General features: G+C 39.0%; 2 protein-coding genes across 4 annotated transcripts in view; one reads left to right on the top strand and one right to left on the bottom strand.

Annotated features, from left to right (window-relative positions):
• ITGAV (integrin subunit alpha V) overlaps positions 1–17,251 on the top strand; it is a 131,854-nt gene that overhangs the window by 31,349 nt on the left and 83,254 nt on the right. For 2 of the 3 annotated variants that reach the window (XM_070475899.1, XM_070475896.1), the window contains exon 2: positions 9,031–9,161. In XM_070475899.1, coding sequence (XP_070332000.1) covers positions 9,031–9,161 — 131 coding nt within the window. The remainder of the gene's footprint in view (positions 1–9,030; positions 9,162–17,251) is intronic. The other variant, XM_070475897.1, reaches the window with a different exon arrangement.
• LOC110150615 (small integral membrane protein 20-like) lies at positions 14,456–14,659 on the bottom strand. The gene is given in 1 exon segment (XM_070475901.1): positions 14,456–14,659. A coding segment is annotated over 1 exon segment (204 nt).

Below are 17,251 nucleotides of genomic sequence, written 5' to 3'. Positions count from 1 at the left end.
TTCTTCACTAACATCGTTGCTAATAGACAAGTGAGCTCTAGAAATAGCCTAACTTAAAAAAATATAAAGTCATCTTTGAGATTGGAAAACTCCGAAATATATATAAACAAAGGTGTCTACTTCTGAGCTTTTCAGATTTAAAAAAGATTGATGCAAACTTATGCTTTCCTGGTGGCTCAGTGGTAAAGAATCCGCTGCCAGTGCAGGAGATGTGGATTCCATCCCTGGCTTGGAAAGATCTCCTGGAGAAGGGAATGGTAACACACTCCAGTATTCTTGCCTGGACAGTCCCATGGACAGAGGAATCTGGTGGCTGCAGTCCATGGGGTTGCAAAGAATCAAACAGGACTGAAATGACTAAACAACAAAGTGCTTAATTTTGTGGAAAGGTACTTTTAAAGTTTAACAAGCGTTGGAATCCCAGGTGCAGGAGAATGCCATTTACAGTATCAGCAGCTGCATTTATTGTTGTCATTTGGAGTGATAATAAACATCTAAAGGGAAATAAAATTCACGTTAAAAAAAGTGCTAATTAAAAATTCCTTTCTTCTGAAGGAAGAGTGCCTGGATTAATGAGGAAGCAGTGAGGAGGAGGACTGCTGCTTCTGATTTCTGAAGGTGTCTAAATACCTTTGGCAAGCTGTAGGACTGTTTTATGTCTCATTTTTCTTGTTATAGAAAATTGTTACCAACTTATATCCATACCCTAATGAAAGCTAATGAATCAGTGTTCATACTAAGCAAAAATATTAAAGTGACTTCAGTAAAATTTCTCCAGAAATGTCTTAGGTTTAAAGTGAAAAGTCAGAAAAATTGTGATTTGAAAATTATGAAAAATATAGAAAACAAACTTGCGATTACCAAAGGGGAAAGATTGTAGGTGAGAAGGATAAACTAGGAGCTTGAGATCAGCAGATGCAAATTACTGTCTATAAAATAAATAAACAACAAGGGTTTACTATATAGAACAGGAAACTATATTCAGTGTCTTTTAATAAGTTGTAATAAGCTATAATGGGAAAGAATACGTACACACACACACACACACACACACACACACAAAACAGAATCGCTTTGCTGTACCCCAGAAGCGAACAGAACATTGTAAATTAGCTGTGCTTCAGAAGAAAAGGAAAAGTAATGATGAAAAATAAGACATTGGCACTATTTTTTTTTTCTTGTATTCGTTAATTTATGATGACTATATTGCCAAACTTACATAAAGTTTAAATAGTGTATACAGGCCAAGAAGCGAAGGCATGTTTTCTTATGGAGAGTAATTGAAGGAGTTAAAAATTACACCCTAGGCTTAGTTATAATAATGGTATTTTACATTGGTTGACCTATTTTATAATTTACAAAGCACTTTTGCTGTGATTTCTCATTTTGCTCTACACCATAGACCCCTGGGGGAAGAAGGGAAGCAGATAAACTCACTCATTCTTACAGATGAGAGAACTGAGACCAGAAGCGTTTGCAGCCTTGAGTTGTTTGAGTGGGAGGATGTGGGGAAAAATGGAAAAGATGGGAACACAAGGCAGAATAAATGAAATTCAAATTCCATTTAATTTTTGTGTTCAAATTTTAAGAAGAAAATGAACAGTTTTCTTATTCTTAAGATATGTTATACAGTTCTCATTTTACATATATTTTAAAAATGATGCTATAATGAGCAACACTAGATTATAAGGCTTGCTTCCCCCCCCCCCCCCATTAAACATGATTGGAGCCTTATTTACAGTTACTTCTTGTCCTGTGACCCCAAAGACAAGGTGTGGGTGGATGTGCCCTGGTCACAGACCGTCCTGCAAAATGGAAAATGGTTCTCAGTCCTGACTTCTGTTGGCAACACCTGGAGAGCTTTAAAACCATACTGCTTCCCTGACTGCATCTTCCATCTCAAAGCAGAGCTCAAACTTTATATTCAGCAGCCTCTGGATCATTTCTCCTTGACTAGACTGCCTTACCTCAATTTGACAAAAAAGAAAAGGAACTTTTTCACTAAGCGATGTCAGTTGCACCTCTGTTTCTATTAATGGCATCTTCATTCTCTCTGTCGCTCTGGAAATAATTTCATATTCCTCCCTCTCATTTTCTATTTTTCTTTGTCTCTCCTATTGCACACCCCTAATATTAGTCAGTGATTAGTCACCAGGCAGAAGGTTCTAGAAGTTCTTCCTTGCTAATGTTTCTTTGCATCCATCCCTGCTTTCCACTTGTACTTTGACGAGCTGTCACAAGCTTGGTCTGTGGTACTCAGGTCATCACCGTTTTTGTTCACCATTTAGCTCTTAGACCTGCAAAACATCTTACATGTTTCTAATAGTTTTCTCTTTCTGAAGCAGCTTTTGATCCTGGTATTCTGCTGTTTAAATTTCCTCAACAATGTTCTCATGACCAGAGATGAAGTCCAAACTACTTAACCTGGATGAAGGCCCCTTTCAGTCTTGTCCCAGTCTGCATCTGCTTTTAAAAGCATACATCCGATTTCTCCCTTCATCTTTGTAACCATCTTCACAACCCTTTTGGAGAAGGAAATGGCACCCCACTCCAGTACTCTTGCCTGGAAAACCCCATAGACGAAGGAGCCTGGTAGGCTACAGTCCATAGAGTTGCAAAGTCAGACATGACTGAGCCTCTTCAAGAACTGAACATAGTGTGGTTCTGGCTATATTGGTTCTTTTTTCTTATCATAAATAATATACATGTGTAGATTCTGTCATTTTTATTTAGAAAGCAAGTTCTATGTTGATTTCTCCTGATTAAGGCCCAAGGTTTATAGGATAAATATTATGGAGGAAAAGAGCAAATACATAGAATTTATAGTTAATGCGTCTGTTTTACATCATATAAATGTTGACTGTAGCTGGGTTTTTTTTTTTTTTTTGATGAAAAGTAAATGAGACTGGAATTATAGTTCTGAAATAACATTCAGCACAATATTATGCACATTTCTTTCTGAATATGTATATGATAATTTTTCAAAAGTTCCTGTTGGTGAAACCTCACTGGTCAGCCAGAGTCAGCCAAAATGTATTAAACGTGCTTTATCGTGGAGAAGTCAAATGCTGAAAGCAGCCAAATAACTTAGTTCTTTTGGAGGGTTTGAAAAATGTTCTTGTCATTGTTTGGCTGGTTGTCACTCCTTGGTTGTCAAGGTCACATTCCCTGAAGCAACTGCCCTTAAAGCATGCTTTGGATTAGAAGTGCATCCACAGGGCATCTTGCTGGTTGTCTTCTCAAATCCTCCTGTCTCTGTCTCACATCCTCTTCCCCTCCCTCTCCCTCCCTGCTTCCCTTCCCTTTTTTAAATTTCCTTTTCCTCCCGCTCTCCTGTGCTTCCTCCTCCCTTCTTCATTCTCTCCCTCCCTTTCTTTCTCCCTTCTCCCTTCCTATCTGCTGTCCTTCCCTCTTTCTTCTTCACCTGCTTCCCCCGAACACACATTCTACTCTTTGTAGAATTTCTTGGCATGATATTAATAGCCTGCTCATATATGTAAACCTTAATTTTAAAGCCATTTAATGAAAATAAGTCATTGAGTGAAAATGGGGATTCTGCTACTGTTTTGGAGCAAACTTTCTGGCGGGAGATGGATTCTGTCAGGAAATTGCACATGAAACTAAGTTTCTCAACTTCACATTTTTGCTGCTTATCAGAGAAATCTCTTGTCAGCCTCAACTAACCCTGTGTATCTTCCCCAATTCTCCACCATTGTCATGAAATGTTGCAAGCCAACTATTTTCTACCTTCTTTTTTACCTCTCTTCTGAGAGCTTGCCTTTGGGTTAATGACCCTTTGAGAAAACTGAGGAAAGAAAAGCTCTCTTAAAAAGAGATTTTAACTTTTATTTCTCGTTTTATTAGGGAATAATTTTATTAATAGTTGTTTTTAGTTTGATATCATCTTGTATTTTTATGATGTGGTCACATTTTCTAAGTTTGCTTTAATCTGTACTATTCACATTCAGAAAATTTCTCCTTTAAGTAATTGTAGTGAGCATTATTATTTCCATACAGTGGAAGTGGAAACTGAGGCTGAGAGATTTACAGTGACTTTCTTGAGTGATTTATATGGTGATTAGAACCTTTAGTCCCAAACTGCCCATTAGACAGTGCTGCTTATATCACATTTTTTTTTTTCCTGGTCTGTCACTTCTTTTACTTTAGTTAAGCTGTTGTAGACATTCATTAGATATTCCTAGATGAACTTAAGTAAAAATGATTTCATTATTTATAAGGTGTTTTATTAGCAGGCTGTTTTTTGTTGCCCTGGCAGAAAGACAGACGACATAACCTTGTCCTCCCAACACATTAACGGGCTTTTACTCTGTGCTATGTGTTGCTCTTATAGTCTTAATTTTCTCATGTAGTATCTTTTGCCATTCTGTACTCTTTATTTTCTACAAATGCTTAACTTTTTTCTCTCCCTTTTAGGACTTAACATTTGTCTAAGGCAGTCTTACTGTTTTTATCTCTCCATTTTTCTCTTTTAGAACTTGCTCTAACACTTTTAAAAGTAACTTAAATATCATGTTGACACTTGGTACAAAGAACTTTATTTCTCAGCTTTTTTTTCCCCTCCCATTCCTCCCATTAACCTAGCACTTAGAAGATGAGAATGCTCACACATTCCTTTTATATTATTCTACCATTTCTGTGGCATTTCACCAATGTGCAAGACTGCACATGAAGGTATGCTTAGGAAAACTTGATGAACAGCCTGGTTAGCACATCTAATTACTGTCATTTCATGCCCATAATGCGCAAATGGTCTGATGAAAAGCAGCAGCCTTTTTCCTGGTCTTACCCGAGGAACTCGAGCTCTTTGCTCCCAATAGAGGGAGTGCAGTTTCCATTCAGAACGCTCCTACAGCGCCCTTTTTTCTGTCTTTGCTGAAGCCTGTGTCCCCTACCAGCTTCCCAGCCCTCTCTGTCTCTAGTGCCAAGTAAAGAAAGTATCTGAAATCCAAGATTAAGAAGCGATATGTTACAGAAAGAAATTATTTTAAGGATAACTTAAATAATCAGATGTTTATTGGAGGAGGATTTCTGCATTCTGTAGGGCTTGGTGATAGTGGAGGTGACTTTTTATTTATGGTTGTTAAATCAAATGTACTGGCCACTCAGTTGTCATTTTAAAAAGCTTTTTTAAAAGTGCTTATTATGTGGCAGTACATAAATGAATGAGTGTATCCTTCATTCATGGAAGCAGTTTATTATAAGGTCGGAAGAAGTGCTTTGACAAAAAAATTCTTAAAGATTCTGTAGTGTGCTGTGTGAGGACAGTTCAGAAATGAGTTTGCTTGTAGGTTTTTAGATAGATTCTGAGAACCAGCTCTTCTGTGCTGATGTCCTGGAACCTGTCCTTTATCCACGACAGAAAAAGCATAACACACACCCTGCTTATGTGGTGGCTGCTGCAGGAATGATCCTGTGCCTTTTTAGGTATAGATCTGAAAAGTATACTTCTCAGAAATGCTTTTTTTTCCCCCCATCTTGTACTCAAGAATCATTTAATTCAGGTGAAGAGGGGCAGTTTTATAATTTTGTAGCCAAATTTTTGACCTGTTGAAAGGCAGATTTCACATATATATGTGTGTGTATGGCTGTGTGTGTGTGTAATTTAGCTGTTACCCAGCTCTGCTGCAGAGAAGGAGGGTAGGACGGTAACTGAGCTGCTCTCTTTTTCATGGGGGTTAAGGCTTCTCTTACTCAGCTTTTTTTTTTTTTTCTTGCTGAATGAAAACTTAGTTGGCTTTGAGGAGAAAGAGCCAGCATTGGTGTTTTACTGATGCCAAATATGACTGCATAAAACTTTATTCAGCAGGGTGTGGCTTGGTTGGGAATTTTGTCTTTTGAGTGTGGAGTTTTAAGATAAGTATCTGAAAGCAAGATTCAAGTAATTCTTGAATTCTTGAAGTAGCTCTTGACTGGTCTAAATAGGATTTGGCAGATACCATCATCCAGAAGAAATGAAATTGATAAATAAAAGTTAAAACCAAAGCATTCCAGTACTTTCCCTAAATCAGTTTTATCACTTTTCCTTTGATGCCATGATTACCTTACAATAAAATGTCTTCTAGCTCAAAAAAAAAAAAAAGTCAGAGCATTCCATATTTAAGATGTAGGTTTGTTCATAACTTCACAAAAAAGTGAAAAGCAATTATGAGTATTTTCTTTGCTAGAAGACTGTAAGGGGCTTAGTGTTTAATAAGGAAATGAAATGATAATGGTGGTAGCATTGATTGAGGGCCTTCTCTGCTTGACTCTGTCCTGCTAATTCTTCTACAGTGCATTTCGTTTCTGCTCAGCCTCTTACGCTGTCCTCTTTCTCTGACTCCTAAATGCTGTTGCTTCCTCTCTTTGGTCCTCTTCTCTCTGTGTGAAACTACGCATTCCTAGTTGACATTCTCACCACGTTAATCTCTAAAACAGAGCTCTCCTTAGAGCCACCGATCACCAATTAGGTGTCTCACAGGTGTTGCAGGCTAACATGTTGGGAACTGAATTCTTGGTTTTCCTGTAAAATAGTCTGCCTTTTGCTTCTCTACTCTTTCTGCTTTTCTAGCACAGTATATGGCCCTCCACTCCTGCGCTCCAGAAGGAAACCGAGGTATTATTCTTTCATCTCATCTTCCCTTTCTACCTTAGTCAAGCCACCAGCTCTTCCTGTTTATTCTACTCCAGATGTTTTCCAAATCTGCCCATCCATCTCTTTCTCCATCTACCCTCCCAGTCTCAGTTACTGTCACCTCCTCCCTCCGCTGCTGGAAGTCTCTCACTTTTCTTGCTCCATTTCCCCCCCACCCAACCCTTTATTTGTTTCCCCTAAGGCACCAAATTTCATTTTCTTTATCAGATTATGTCTTTCTCTTGCTTTAAAAAAACATTCTGAAGCTTCACACGGACCTTAGGAGAAAACCCGAAAGTTCTACTCTGGCTGAAGGACCCCGTGTGATTTAGCTTGGCCAAGCGCCCCGGTTTTATTTTGTGCCATTCTCAGCTTGCTCTCCTGCAGCCACTCCTCTTGGTACGCTCTTTGCTGCCTTGCGTCTTTGTTCCTCTGCCTGGGATGTCCCCTTCCACCTCTCCATTGTTGTCTTTCAGTCACAAAGTCATGTCTGACTCTTGGTGACCCCGTGGACTGCAGCACTCCAGGCTACTCTGTCTCACTGTCTCCTAGAGTTTACTCAAATTCACGTCCATTGAGTCGGTCATGCTCTCTAACCATCTCTTCTTATGCCGCCCCCTTCTCTTTTTTGCTTTCAACCCCTCCCAGCATCAAGGTCTTGTCTACTGAGTTGGCTGTTCAGTAGAACCGCTCATCAGGTGGCAAAAGTATTGGAGCTTCAGCTTCAGCATCAGTCCATCCAATCAATGTTCAGGGTGGATTTCCTTTAGGATGGACTGACTTGTTCACAACCTCTGCATCCCACTCCCTTGTTCCCTACTCCCAGTACACAAGACACTCTTTGGCAACTTCCTTCTAATCATGTACACTTCAGTGTACTTAGAGGGAAATACATTTGTGACTTTACCTACAAGAAGTCTTTTCTCCTGGTTCTATAAAGATAACTTCCTTAGATATCCCTTTATCTGAAGAAAATCTGTCCCCTGCATTCCTTAGAGATAACTTTCCTTTATCTAAAGATCCCCATACATAATGTCTCTCAGCCAATTGTTGCTTTCTTTCATAACAGGGACTAATTTTCTTTGCTAGTTTCTTGATTTTCCCCCCGAGGGAATGTGAGCTCCACTGGAGGAGGAAACAAGATGGTTTTATTCACCCTGGTTTCTCTAGTGCCCAGATCTGTGCCTTAGTAGTGGAGACACTCAATCTATATCTTTTTCTGAATGAATAGAAACAGCTAAAGAAAAGACCTCTTTTACTTACAAATCTGATTCCTGATTATTTTTGTCTTTTGCTAGTTTTACCCTTTTAGGAAATTGAATAGTGATTTTGTTCTTTGACCAAAGGTTGATTAGATTAATCCAGTGAAAAGAGAAATTTGTTAGTCACTAAAAAAAAAAAAAAAAAAAAAAAAATGAAGTATGTAGTTTTAAAATGATAAGTTTTCCCAGGGGAGAAATGATAATATTTAGAATTACCATACGTTAGAATCATTTATTTATTTTTCAACATTCAGGATATAGAATGTATAAAGTAAATCATTAAAAAAAAAAACAAACCCACAAATTAAAACAAAATGTCCCTGTCTTCAGCCAGCGTATATTTTTAACAAATTTATTGAGCTATAATTGACATGATAAACTGTACCTATCTAAACTGACAGTTTGGCTGGGATAAATTTTTAGTTGATATCACTTCGCCGACAGAGGTCCTATAGTCAAAGCTGTGGTTTTTCCAGTAGTCATGTACAGATGTGAGAGCTGGACCATGAAGAAGGCTGAGCGCCAAAGAATTTATGCTTTTGAATTGTGCTGGAGAAGACTCTTGAGAGTCTGTCTGTTGGACAGCAAAGAGGTCAAACCAGTCAATCCTAAAGGAAATCAACCCTGAATATTCACTGGAAGCACTGATGCTGAAGCTGAAGCTCCAGTCCTTTGGCCACCTGATGCAGAGTCGACTCACTGGAAAAGACCCTGCTGCTGGGAAAGATTGAGGGCAGGAGGAGAAGGGCATGACAGAGGGTGAGATGGTTGGATGGCATCACTGACTCAGTGGGCATGAGTTTGAGCAAGATCTGGGAGATGGTGAGGGACAGGGAGGCCTGGCGTGTTGCTCCATGTCATCGCAGCGGAGTCTGACATGACTTAATGACTGAACAACAGCGACAACAACCCTGAAGTTGCACTGTAATGTGTTACTGGACTGAATAAACCATACTGAATAATGTATGTATGTAAAAGAGCACCGAATGAATAAGGAAGATGGATTATGCTCTCAGTGAGTGGTTTTTTAAAAGTATTTGTGGATAAAATAAGGAGAATGATTGCTTTTCTTAAATCATAAGAGATGGTTTATGCTTCGTGTCACTTAAAGTCTTTGTCTTCCCATTTGTATTTTAGCAGGATGTTTCTTCTTGTGGGAGCGCCCAAAGCGAACACTACCCAGCCTGGGATTGTGGAAGGAGGGCAAGTCCTTAAGTGTGACTGGTCTTCTCACCGCAGGTGCCAGCCAATTGAGTTTGATGCAACAGGTAAACATTTATATAGTGGCCCCTTTTCTTAATTTCTGTTACTTATGTTTTCCCCCATCTTTACCTCCTTCCATTTGACATATTTTAAAACATTTAATTTTTGAAAGTACTTGCATTAACTTAAATGTAACAATTTAATGACATATATAAGTACTTTAGATCTCCAGAGAGTTAAAGACAAATGATTATATGATTTTTTTTTTTTGTACAATTTTGTGGCATATAAAAGCCTTAATACATTGTGTTTCTATTACTTCAGATGTCCCCAACTTTAATTGATAATGTTAACCTGCAGAAGTCTGGGGAAATCTATTAAAATTTTTGCCAACAGAGAAAGAACAAAAAACTTAGTCAGAAGAGATGCAAAAAGTTTTATCAAAAACCAGTTGAGGAATCTTTTGTATTCAAGCAGATTCGGTTGACTTAAAAAAAATTCTTTTCTAGAATTTTTGGGGAAATAATATGTTATGATTCTGATAACATTAAAGTTTTCTCTACAGGGACAATTCCACAGTGGTGGTAAGGAGAAAAATAGGATAAGATGAGAAATAGTTTTAAGTTTTTCACTTACATAGGTAAAAATAAAATATGCATAATCCTATTATATATTTGTGTTGGCATATCTACATTTGTGAAAGCTTAGAGAATCCTTAAAGAAATAGTTTGACATTCTTCAGGTATAATGGTTTGCATAATTTTTTTAACAGTGTTGATTTGCTGGCTTTGACAGAATATTTTAAGATAAGTCTGAAGAAAATATTTTTTTCCGTATTGTTAATTACTGCTAGTTCTAAAATATTCATTCTGGGAATTACAGTATCAGTGAAACAGAAATCATGATATGAACTGTTCCATTTGATATCATGATCAGTGCCAAAATAAATGTCATTAGCCAATTCTTTATAGGAATCAGGTCACGTTTGCTTTTTTTCCATTTGAAATCATCTGCATTAAACCTTGTTTTTTCCCCCCATATATATGGCATTTGGAAAACTCTAGGAGTATGTAAAAGGTTCAGTTTTACCACAAATAGAGAAATATATCTGTGATTCAGGGTACTATTGGTCAGGGCTTTTATGTCTTCTAACAAAATATGCATATTAATGAATAAAACTGCTTAACTGTTCAGATATAGTTCTGTATTCAGCACCATAGGTTTTGTGCAGTGCAAGGTTATTTATTAACTGGTCTTTATTGAAATTTGTTTATTCAAAAAATTTCAAACAGTTTAATAGAGTAGACAGTGAAAAATGGATTTACTCACATCAGCCTGCTTAGAGGCCACCACTTTAAACAATTTCTTTTATCTTCTTAGAATTTTCTTATTCCTACATATCTATATATCCTTTAAAAAAAAAAAGCAACACATGGAATAGGAGTCTTCTGTATATTACTAAGGCACCTGAGTCAACCCCTTCTTCCTCCCAATATGATCTCTTATAGACATATATAGATTTACCTCATTCTTTGCCAATCATGGCGATTATTCAGTTTTATGTATATACAGTCCATATGGTTTATCTCGTGCCAGCAGGCAGGGCAGTCCATGAGTTCACTGCGGTCAGCATCCTAGGCATTCTCCACACACAGTAGGGTGGGGAACGGTGGAGAGGAGACCTGGAGGGGCAGATGGAAAAGAGCCAGCATCACCCTTCGCAGTTCTCTGCGCTTCTGCCACAGGTACCCGCTGCTGTTTGTCCTCTCGACCAGCCAGAGTGATTCTTTTAAAATATTCAGATCGTAACATTCCCATTCAGATTCCACTGAGTGGACAGATTCCACTGTCTCACAGTAGCTGAGAGGACTCTTGAGTATTCCAGCCCACCAGTTCTGTCTTTACCTTCATGCTCTTCCAGCCTCACTGGGTCTCTTTGCAGAGGTTTGTAAACAGTAGGCACAATCTCACCTCATCTTTTCCTGGACTGTTTCCACTGCCTGAAACATTGATTCCCCAAGTGTGCATTGGGTGCCTCCATCACCTCCTCTGGAAATTCCTCAAATGTCATTTTCTCAGTTATGCAATGACCTTCTTATTTAAAATTCCAATTCCCCCTTTCCCACTTTGTGCCTCCATCATCTTCTCTGCTTTACTTTTTCCTTAGTACTCACACTGCTATAGAAGTTACTTGTTTTTAATTAATTTGTTTTAGTTATCCTTTCTTTCAATTAGGATATGTATTCCATGGGGATTGTTTTTATCTGTTTTGTTCACCGCTGCAATCCCAGGGCCTAAAACAGTGCCTGGCACAAGTGGTACCCAATAAATTAAATAGATGAATGAATGAGTCATAAGAGCTTTTCCTATAGTGAGGAAATTGCTGAAGTGCTTTAGTTGTACATTGACATGTGTGGACTTTTTGTTCTATTCTTTTAGTTCTTGTTTATGATAGTTCTCTAATCATTTTGTACAGCCTCTTAGACTTCTCTTATGAAAACAATATACAAATTGTATTTTTTCCATTACAGTTTTTATCCAAATAGTGTTTGAATTTAAGAAAATAGTACAATACGGTTTTCAGTAATCTAATCCTAAACATGTGTATTTGGAACTAGCACCTAGGCTGTGTCTTGACTGTGGAAGAAATGCTTACAACTTACAGCATCCTCCAGAACTTTTCTCACACCTCTGTCTTGTCCTAGCTCAAATACATCAACATCTCTGCACCATTGATGTCTTTTATCTTTATCATTATCTCAAGAGAGATGGTGGCATTTCTCTTTTCCCTAATCCTGAGTCTTGAGTCAGGGGAGATAGTAGCTGAAGGGATAAATGTGGTTTCTGGAAGCAAACCGCCTGGGGCTTTACCCAGCCCTGTCATTTACTGCTGTTTAACTTTTCACGGATTACTAACAGGTTACCACCCTCTCCCTGACAGTGCAGGAGTGTGTTAACAGGAATGAGTTGATTGCTGTGGAGTTAAATGGAATGTTAAAACGTGCAGGGCCAGGCACACTGCAGTCACTCATTTAGTATTTGTTGTTCTGTTGCTCAGTCATTTCCAACTCTGCGACTTGGTGGACGGCAGCGTGCCAGGCTTCCCTGTCCTTCACCATCTCCTGGAGTTTGCTCAAACTCGTGTCCATTGAGTCGGTGATACCATGCAACAATCTTGTCCTCTGTCCTCCCCTTCAAGTTGCTTTATTTATTCCTTCTCCCTTCTCAGGGACCCTGCTTACTTTCATTTGTCTCTATGATCCTGCCCTTCCCCCGTACTCCTTTTTAAATTTTTTTTTTAAAAAGAAAACAACTTTCAAACATGCTTTAATTTTTCCTACCTGAAAAATTAATCGGAACAGCTTTCCCTTGAGCTTGTGTCTTCTCTTAGCCATTTTCCTTTCTCCTTTTCTTCACAAGCAGGATATTGAACACTCTGCCTTCCTTTATCACCTCCCATGCTCAGCTACTTCAATCTGGCGGCTCCCTGAACCCCACCCAGCATTGCCCAAATTCAAATCCCTGGTGGCAGCTCTGCCTCAGTAGACACTTGACCCCTCATCCACCACTGTCTTATTTAAAGTTGTCACTTTTTGCCTGTCTGAAACTATCTTGTCCTCTTATTCCTCCTAACCTTAAAAAAAATTATTGAAGTATAGTTGATTTATAATGTGTTAATTTCTTCAATACAGCAAAGTGACTCAGTTATATATGTATTCTTTTTCATGTTCTTTTCTATTACATTTTGTCATAGGATATTGAATATAGTTCCCTGCCTCCTAACCTTCTTGGTACTCTTGTGGAGTTTGCCCTTTGATTCTTCTTTCTTCTCTCTCTCCATCTATATTTGCTACACATTGTCGTGTCATGACAAGGAAATAGACCGTGGCGTCACACAGACCTGCGTTCAAATCCAGGCTCTGCCATTTATTCCAGTGTTGTTGCTCGGTCACGTCCGACTCTTTGTGACCCCGTGAACTGTAGCCAGCCAGGCTCCTCTGTTCGTGGGATTCCCCAGGCAAGAATGTTGGAGTGGGTTGCCATTGTTACTTTGGGAAAATTGCCTACCTTTCCATCGCTGCACTACATTCCAGGGGTGATCATGAAAAGTTTCAGTTATTTATTTTCTCCTCTTTATTGTGCTTATGAGTCCACAGGAGACTTAAGTGCTTTAAAGGGCTCCATCCTCATTTTTTTGAATATTTGGGAAATAAAATGTATTGTTGTTCAGTCACTAAGTTGTGTCCAACTCTTTGCAACCCCATGGACTGTAGTATGCCAGGCTTCCCTGTCCTCCACTGTCTCCTGGAGTTTGCTCAAATTCATGTCCATTGAGTTGGTGGCAGTATCTAATCATCTCTCCTGCTGCTTCCTTCTCATTTTGCCTTCAATCTTTCCTAGCATCAGGGTCTTTCCCACTGAGTTGGCTCTTAGCATCAAGTGGCCAAATAATTGAAACGTCAGCTTTAGCTTTAGTCCTTCCAGTGAATATTCTGGGTTGATTTCCTTTAGGATTGACTGACTTGATCTCCTTGCAGTCCAAGGGACTCTCAAGAGTCTTCTCCAGTACCACAGTTTGAAAGCATCAGTTCTTTGGCGCTTAGCCTTCTTTATGGTCCAGCTCTCATACCTACACATGACTGCTGGAAAAACCATAACTTTGACTATATATATAGAGACCTCTCTCTCTCTCTATGTATATATAAAGCTTTTTTTTTTTTTGAAGTGAAAAGAAATCATTTTAATATACACACTTTCACTTCAGTTAATTCAACAGTGATTTCTGATAGGCATGCTTATCCATTTAGTTTTGCTTCAAGTTTATTTTTCAACATAGAGCCACCTTCCTAATGAGATAGTTGAGTTGAACTATTTATTTTTAAAGAGTACAATGTACCTTGTCCTCAAAGAGTTTTATCAACTTTAACATTTTCAGAGAGCCATATGAGGCTGCTCATTATGGTGGTTTCCCCCTGAAACTTCCCATTTGGAAGATTGCAAAACAGACTAGGATCTTCCCCAGTCTGTTGGTTGCTTATATTCATATCACAGCCCAGGTGGGTAAGAGGTAGAGATTGAATGATAAATAGATCACCTCCAATCCCAGCTGGGTGAGAGAGCTTTGTTTTTTAGAAAAGAAACCAAATCATGAAGACCTTCCTAATGGTGTGATTTATTCCAGGATTCTTCTGAACTTAAGAAGGGAATTTAATCCTTGTACACAGTACTCTTCTTTATGGCTTTCTAGAGTTTTCTTCTCCAGCCATCACTCTCTAACCAGGTGATTGATTATACCTGGTGTAGAGTGGAAAGCGTGAAGTCCTTTCTCCTTTCATAATTAAAGGTCGTGATAGTCTTCTCATTTCCTACCAAATGGATCCAGCCACACTTTCAACCATGGTGGCTGCATGTCTTCTTGAGCAATACCAGCTCGATTTGTGGCTTGTTGCTTCTGTTACTCCTACAGTCGCATTAGGATCTGGAGGTAGATGAGGTAGAGGGCGGCACCAGTCAGAGAGATGAAGCCCCCGGAAATGAGAGCAGTGTGCAGATTCTGGGACATGGCTGTAGCTGGGGGCTACCTGGGTTTCTCTATAGACCTTTGTCGGCAGACAGTCTCTGCTGTTTAATATGCTGTCTATGTTTATCATAGCTTTCCTTTCAAGGAGCAAGCGTCTTTTAATTTCATGGCTGCAGTCACCATTCACAGTGATTCTGGAACCCAGGAAAGTAAAGTCTGCCACTGCTTCCACTTTTTCCCTTTCTATATTCCATGAAGTGATGGGACTGGATGCCACTATCCTAATTTTTTGAATGTTGAGTTTTAAGCCAGCTTTCAGTCTCCTCTTTAACCTTCTTTAGCTCCTCTTCACTTCCTGCCATTAGAGTGGTATCATCTGCGTATCTGAGGTTGTTGATATTTTTCCCAGCAGTCTGGCTTCCAGCTTGTGCTTCATCCAGCCCGGCATTTCGCATTATGTACTTTGCATAAAATTAGATAAGCAAGGTGACAGTAGATGGCCTTGTACTCCTTTCCCAATTTGGAACCATTTTGCTTTCTTTCATTTCTTTTTCTTTGGGATGTTTTGGTCACTGCCTCTTATACAGTGTTAAGAACCTCTGTCCATAGTTCTTCAGGCACTCTGTCTACAAGATCTAATCCCTTGAATCTATTTGTCACCTCCACTGTATAATCTTAAGGGGTTTTTGATTTAGGTCATACCTGAATGGCCTAGTGGTTATCCCTACTTTCTTCAATTTAAGCCTGAATTTTGCAGTAAGGAGCTCATGATCTGAGCCACAGTCAGCTCCTGGTCTTGTTTTTGCAGACTGTATAGAGCTTCTTCATCATTAGCTGCAAAGAATATAATCAATCTGGTTTCTGTATTGACATCTGGTGAGGTCCATGTGTAGAGTCATCTCTTGTGTTATTGGGAAGGGATGTTTGGTGTGACCTGTGTGTTCTCTTGACAAAACTCTGTTCAAGTCTGCTTCATTTTGTCCTCTGAGGCTAAACTTGCCTGTTACTCCAGGTATCTCTTGACTTCTGCTTTTGTACTTTAATCCCATATGATGAAAAGGACACTTTTTTTTTTTTTTTTGGTGTTAGTTCTAGAAAGTCTTGTAGGTCTTCATAGAACTGGTCAACTTCAGCGTCTTGAACATCAGTGATTGGGGCATAGATTTGGATTATGGTTATGTTGAATGGTTGAATTTATAAAATTACTGTGATGTTGAATTTATAGAATTATTTTATTTACATTAGCTCTTAGATGATATAGAGTAGATGTTACAACTAGTGATTAGTATCATATTTTTAAAACTTCTAGGAATGCCCCTGAATTAGGTAAGCCCTTGTAACTTTTGCTAGCCAATGAAACATGAGCAGTGGTGTTTATGTGGAAGTGGAAGGGTTTAGGAGTTGGGACATTGTTTTGCTCCTCCTCTTGCCAGATGCCGCAGTGAGTGATGATAGTTTAAATAATAGAGGCTCCCTCAGTGTAGGTTCCTGAGTGAGGATGATGTGAAGCTTAGGCTCTTACTGACCCACAATGTATGTATATAGAATAACTTTTTGTTGTTTTAGACTAATAGATATTGGGGATGCTTGTTACTTTAGCATAATGCAGCCTAACTGAATAATGCATGTAGGGATATTAAAACTAAGTAAAATTATCAGAAGTCAGATTTTGGAAAATGGTTATTAAAACCCTTTCCTATTCTGCATGCCAGCCTGAGTTCCTGTTAAGTTTCTTGTTCTATTTTATTGGGTCCTGAGTGGCTAAGTAAATAGATATCGTTGCTTTGCTAAGAATGGCCTCTGGTTGGTAAATTGAATTTAGTTTAGGAGAAACTATAGACTATTAGTATGTGATGGGGAAGCCGTAGCTTTAGCGTTCCCTGAGTGCCTTGACTGTCATAACTGGCATGTCCGTTGTGGGAACTCTGAACGTGCTGGCTGTGGGGTTTTTTCAGGAGATGCCATTCCCATGGGGCATGAGGCCTGACGCACTGGTGGCGGCTCCATCCACCAGATCCTGTTCACGTCTGAGCTGTCTCCTGGTGAGGCAGAGAGAAGTGCTCTGGACAGCTCTGTGTACTGCTGGACAGGAAAGTTCACGTGAGGACTGTCTCCAGGGAGCTATGTCCGGTTCTGTTCTACAGCCTCGAAATAGACTGGTGCTGAGTGTGGCCTCTGGTGGTTTTGTGAGTCTGACCATTACATTGAGTCCTGAGAATCCCTCCTGATAGTTGTATCAACATTTGAAGTTTGTAACTATAGGAAGTACTTACTTTAGGCTCATTTGTTTCTTGGGCTGTTTCTCTTTAAAAACAGAATAGTGACTTTATCCCTTCTTATGATAAGAACAAACATCAGCTAGTTCCAGAATCACAGTAAAGTTTTTTACAGTGAGGTGCTTTTTGGAGATACTACAAATACTTGGTGTTAAATAGTGTATTATCAATGTCCTTTCCCATTCCCTTTGTCTTTCTTTTAGATCAGCTTCTGCTATGCAGGCTGTCAATGCAGTAAATATAGCTCTTTTTCTTTATTTAGCTAAAATGTACACTTCTTTTCTTCTTTTTTTTCTGGTTGTCTTACGATGTGTTTGTTTTTCAGACTAGACTGTAAATTCTCCAGACAAATTTGTTT

Source organism: Odocoileus virginianus, chromosome 13 (genome assembly GCF_023699985.2).
Source record: "Odocoileus virginianus isolate 20LAN1187 ecotype Illinois chromosome 13, Ovbor_1.2, whole genome shotgun sequence".
NCBI classification, from domain to species: Eukaryota; Metazoa; Chordata; class Mammalia; order Artiodactyla; family Cervidae; genus Odocoileus; species Odocoileus virginianus.
The sequence above is the reverse complement of the archived record's forward strand: the minus strand, read 5'-3'. Positions and strand labels throughout refer to the sequence as shown.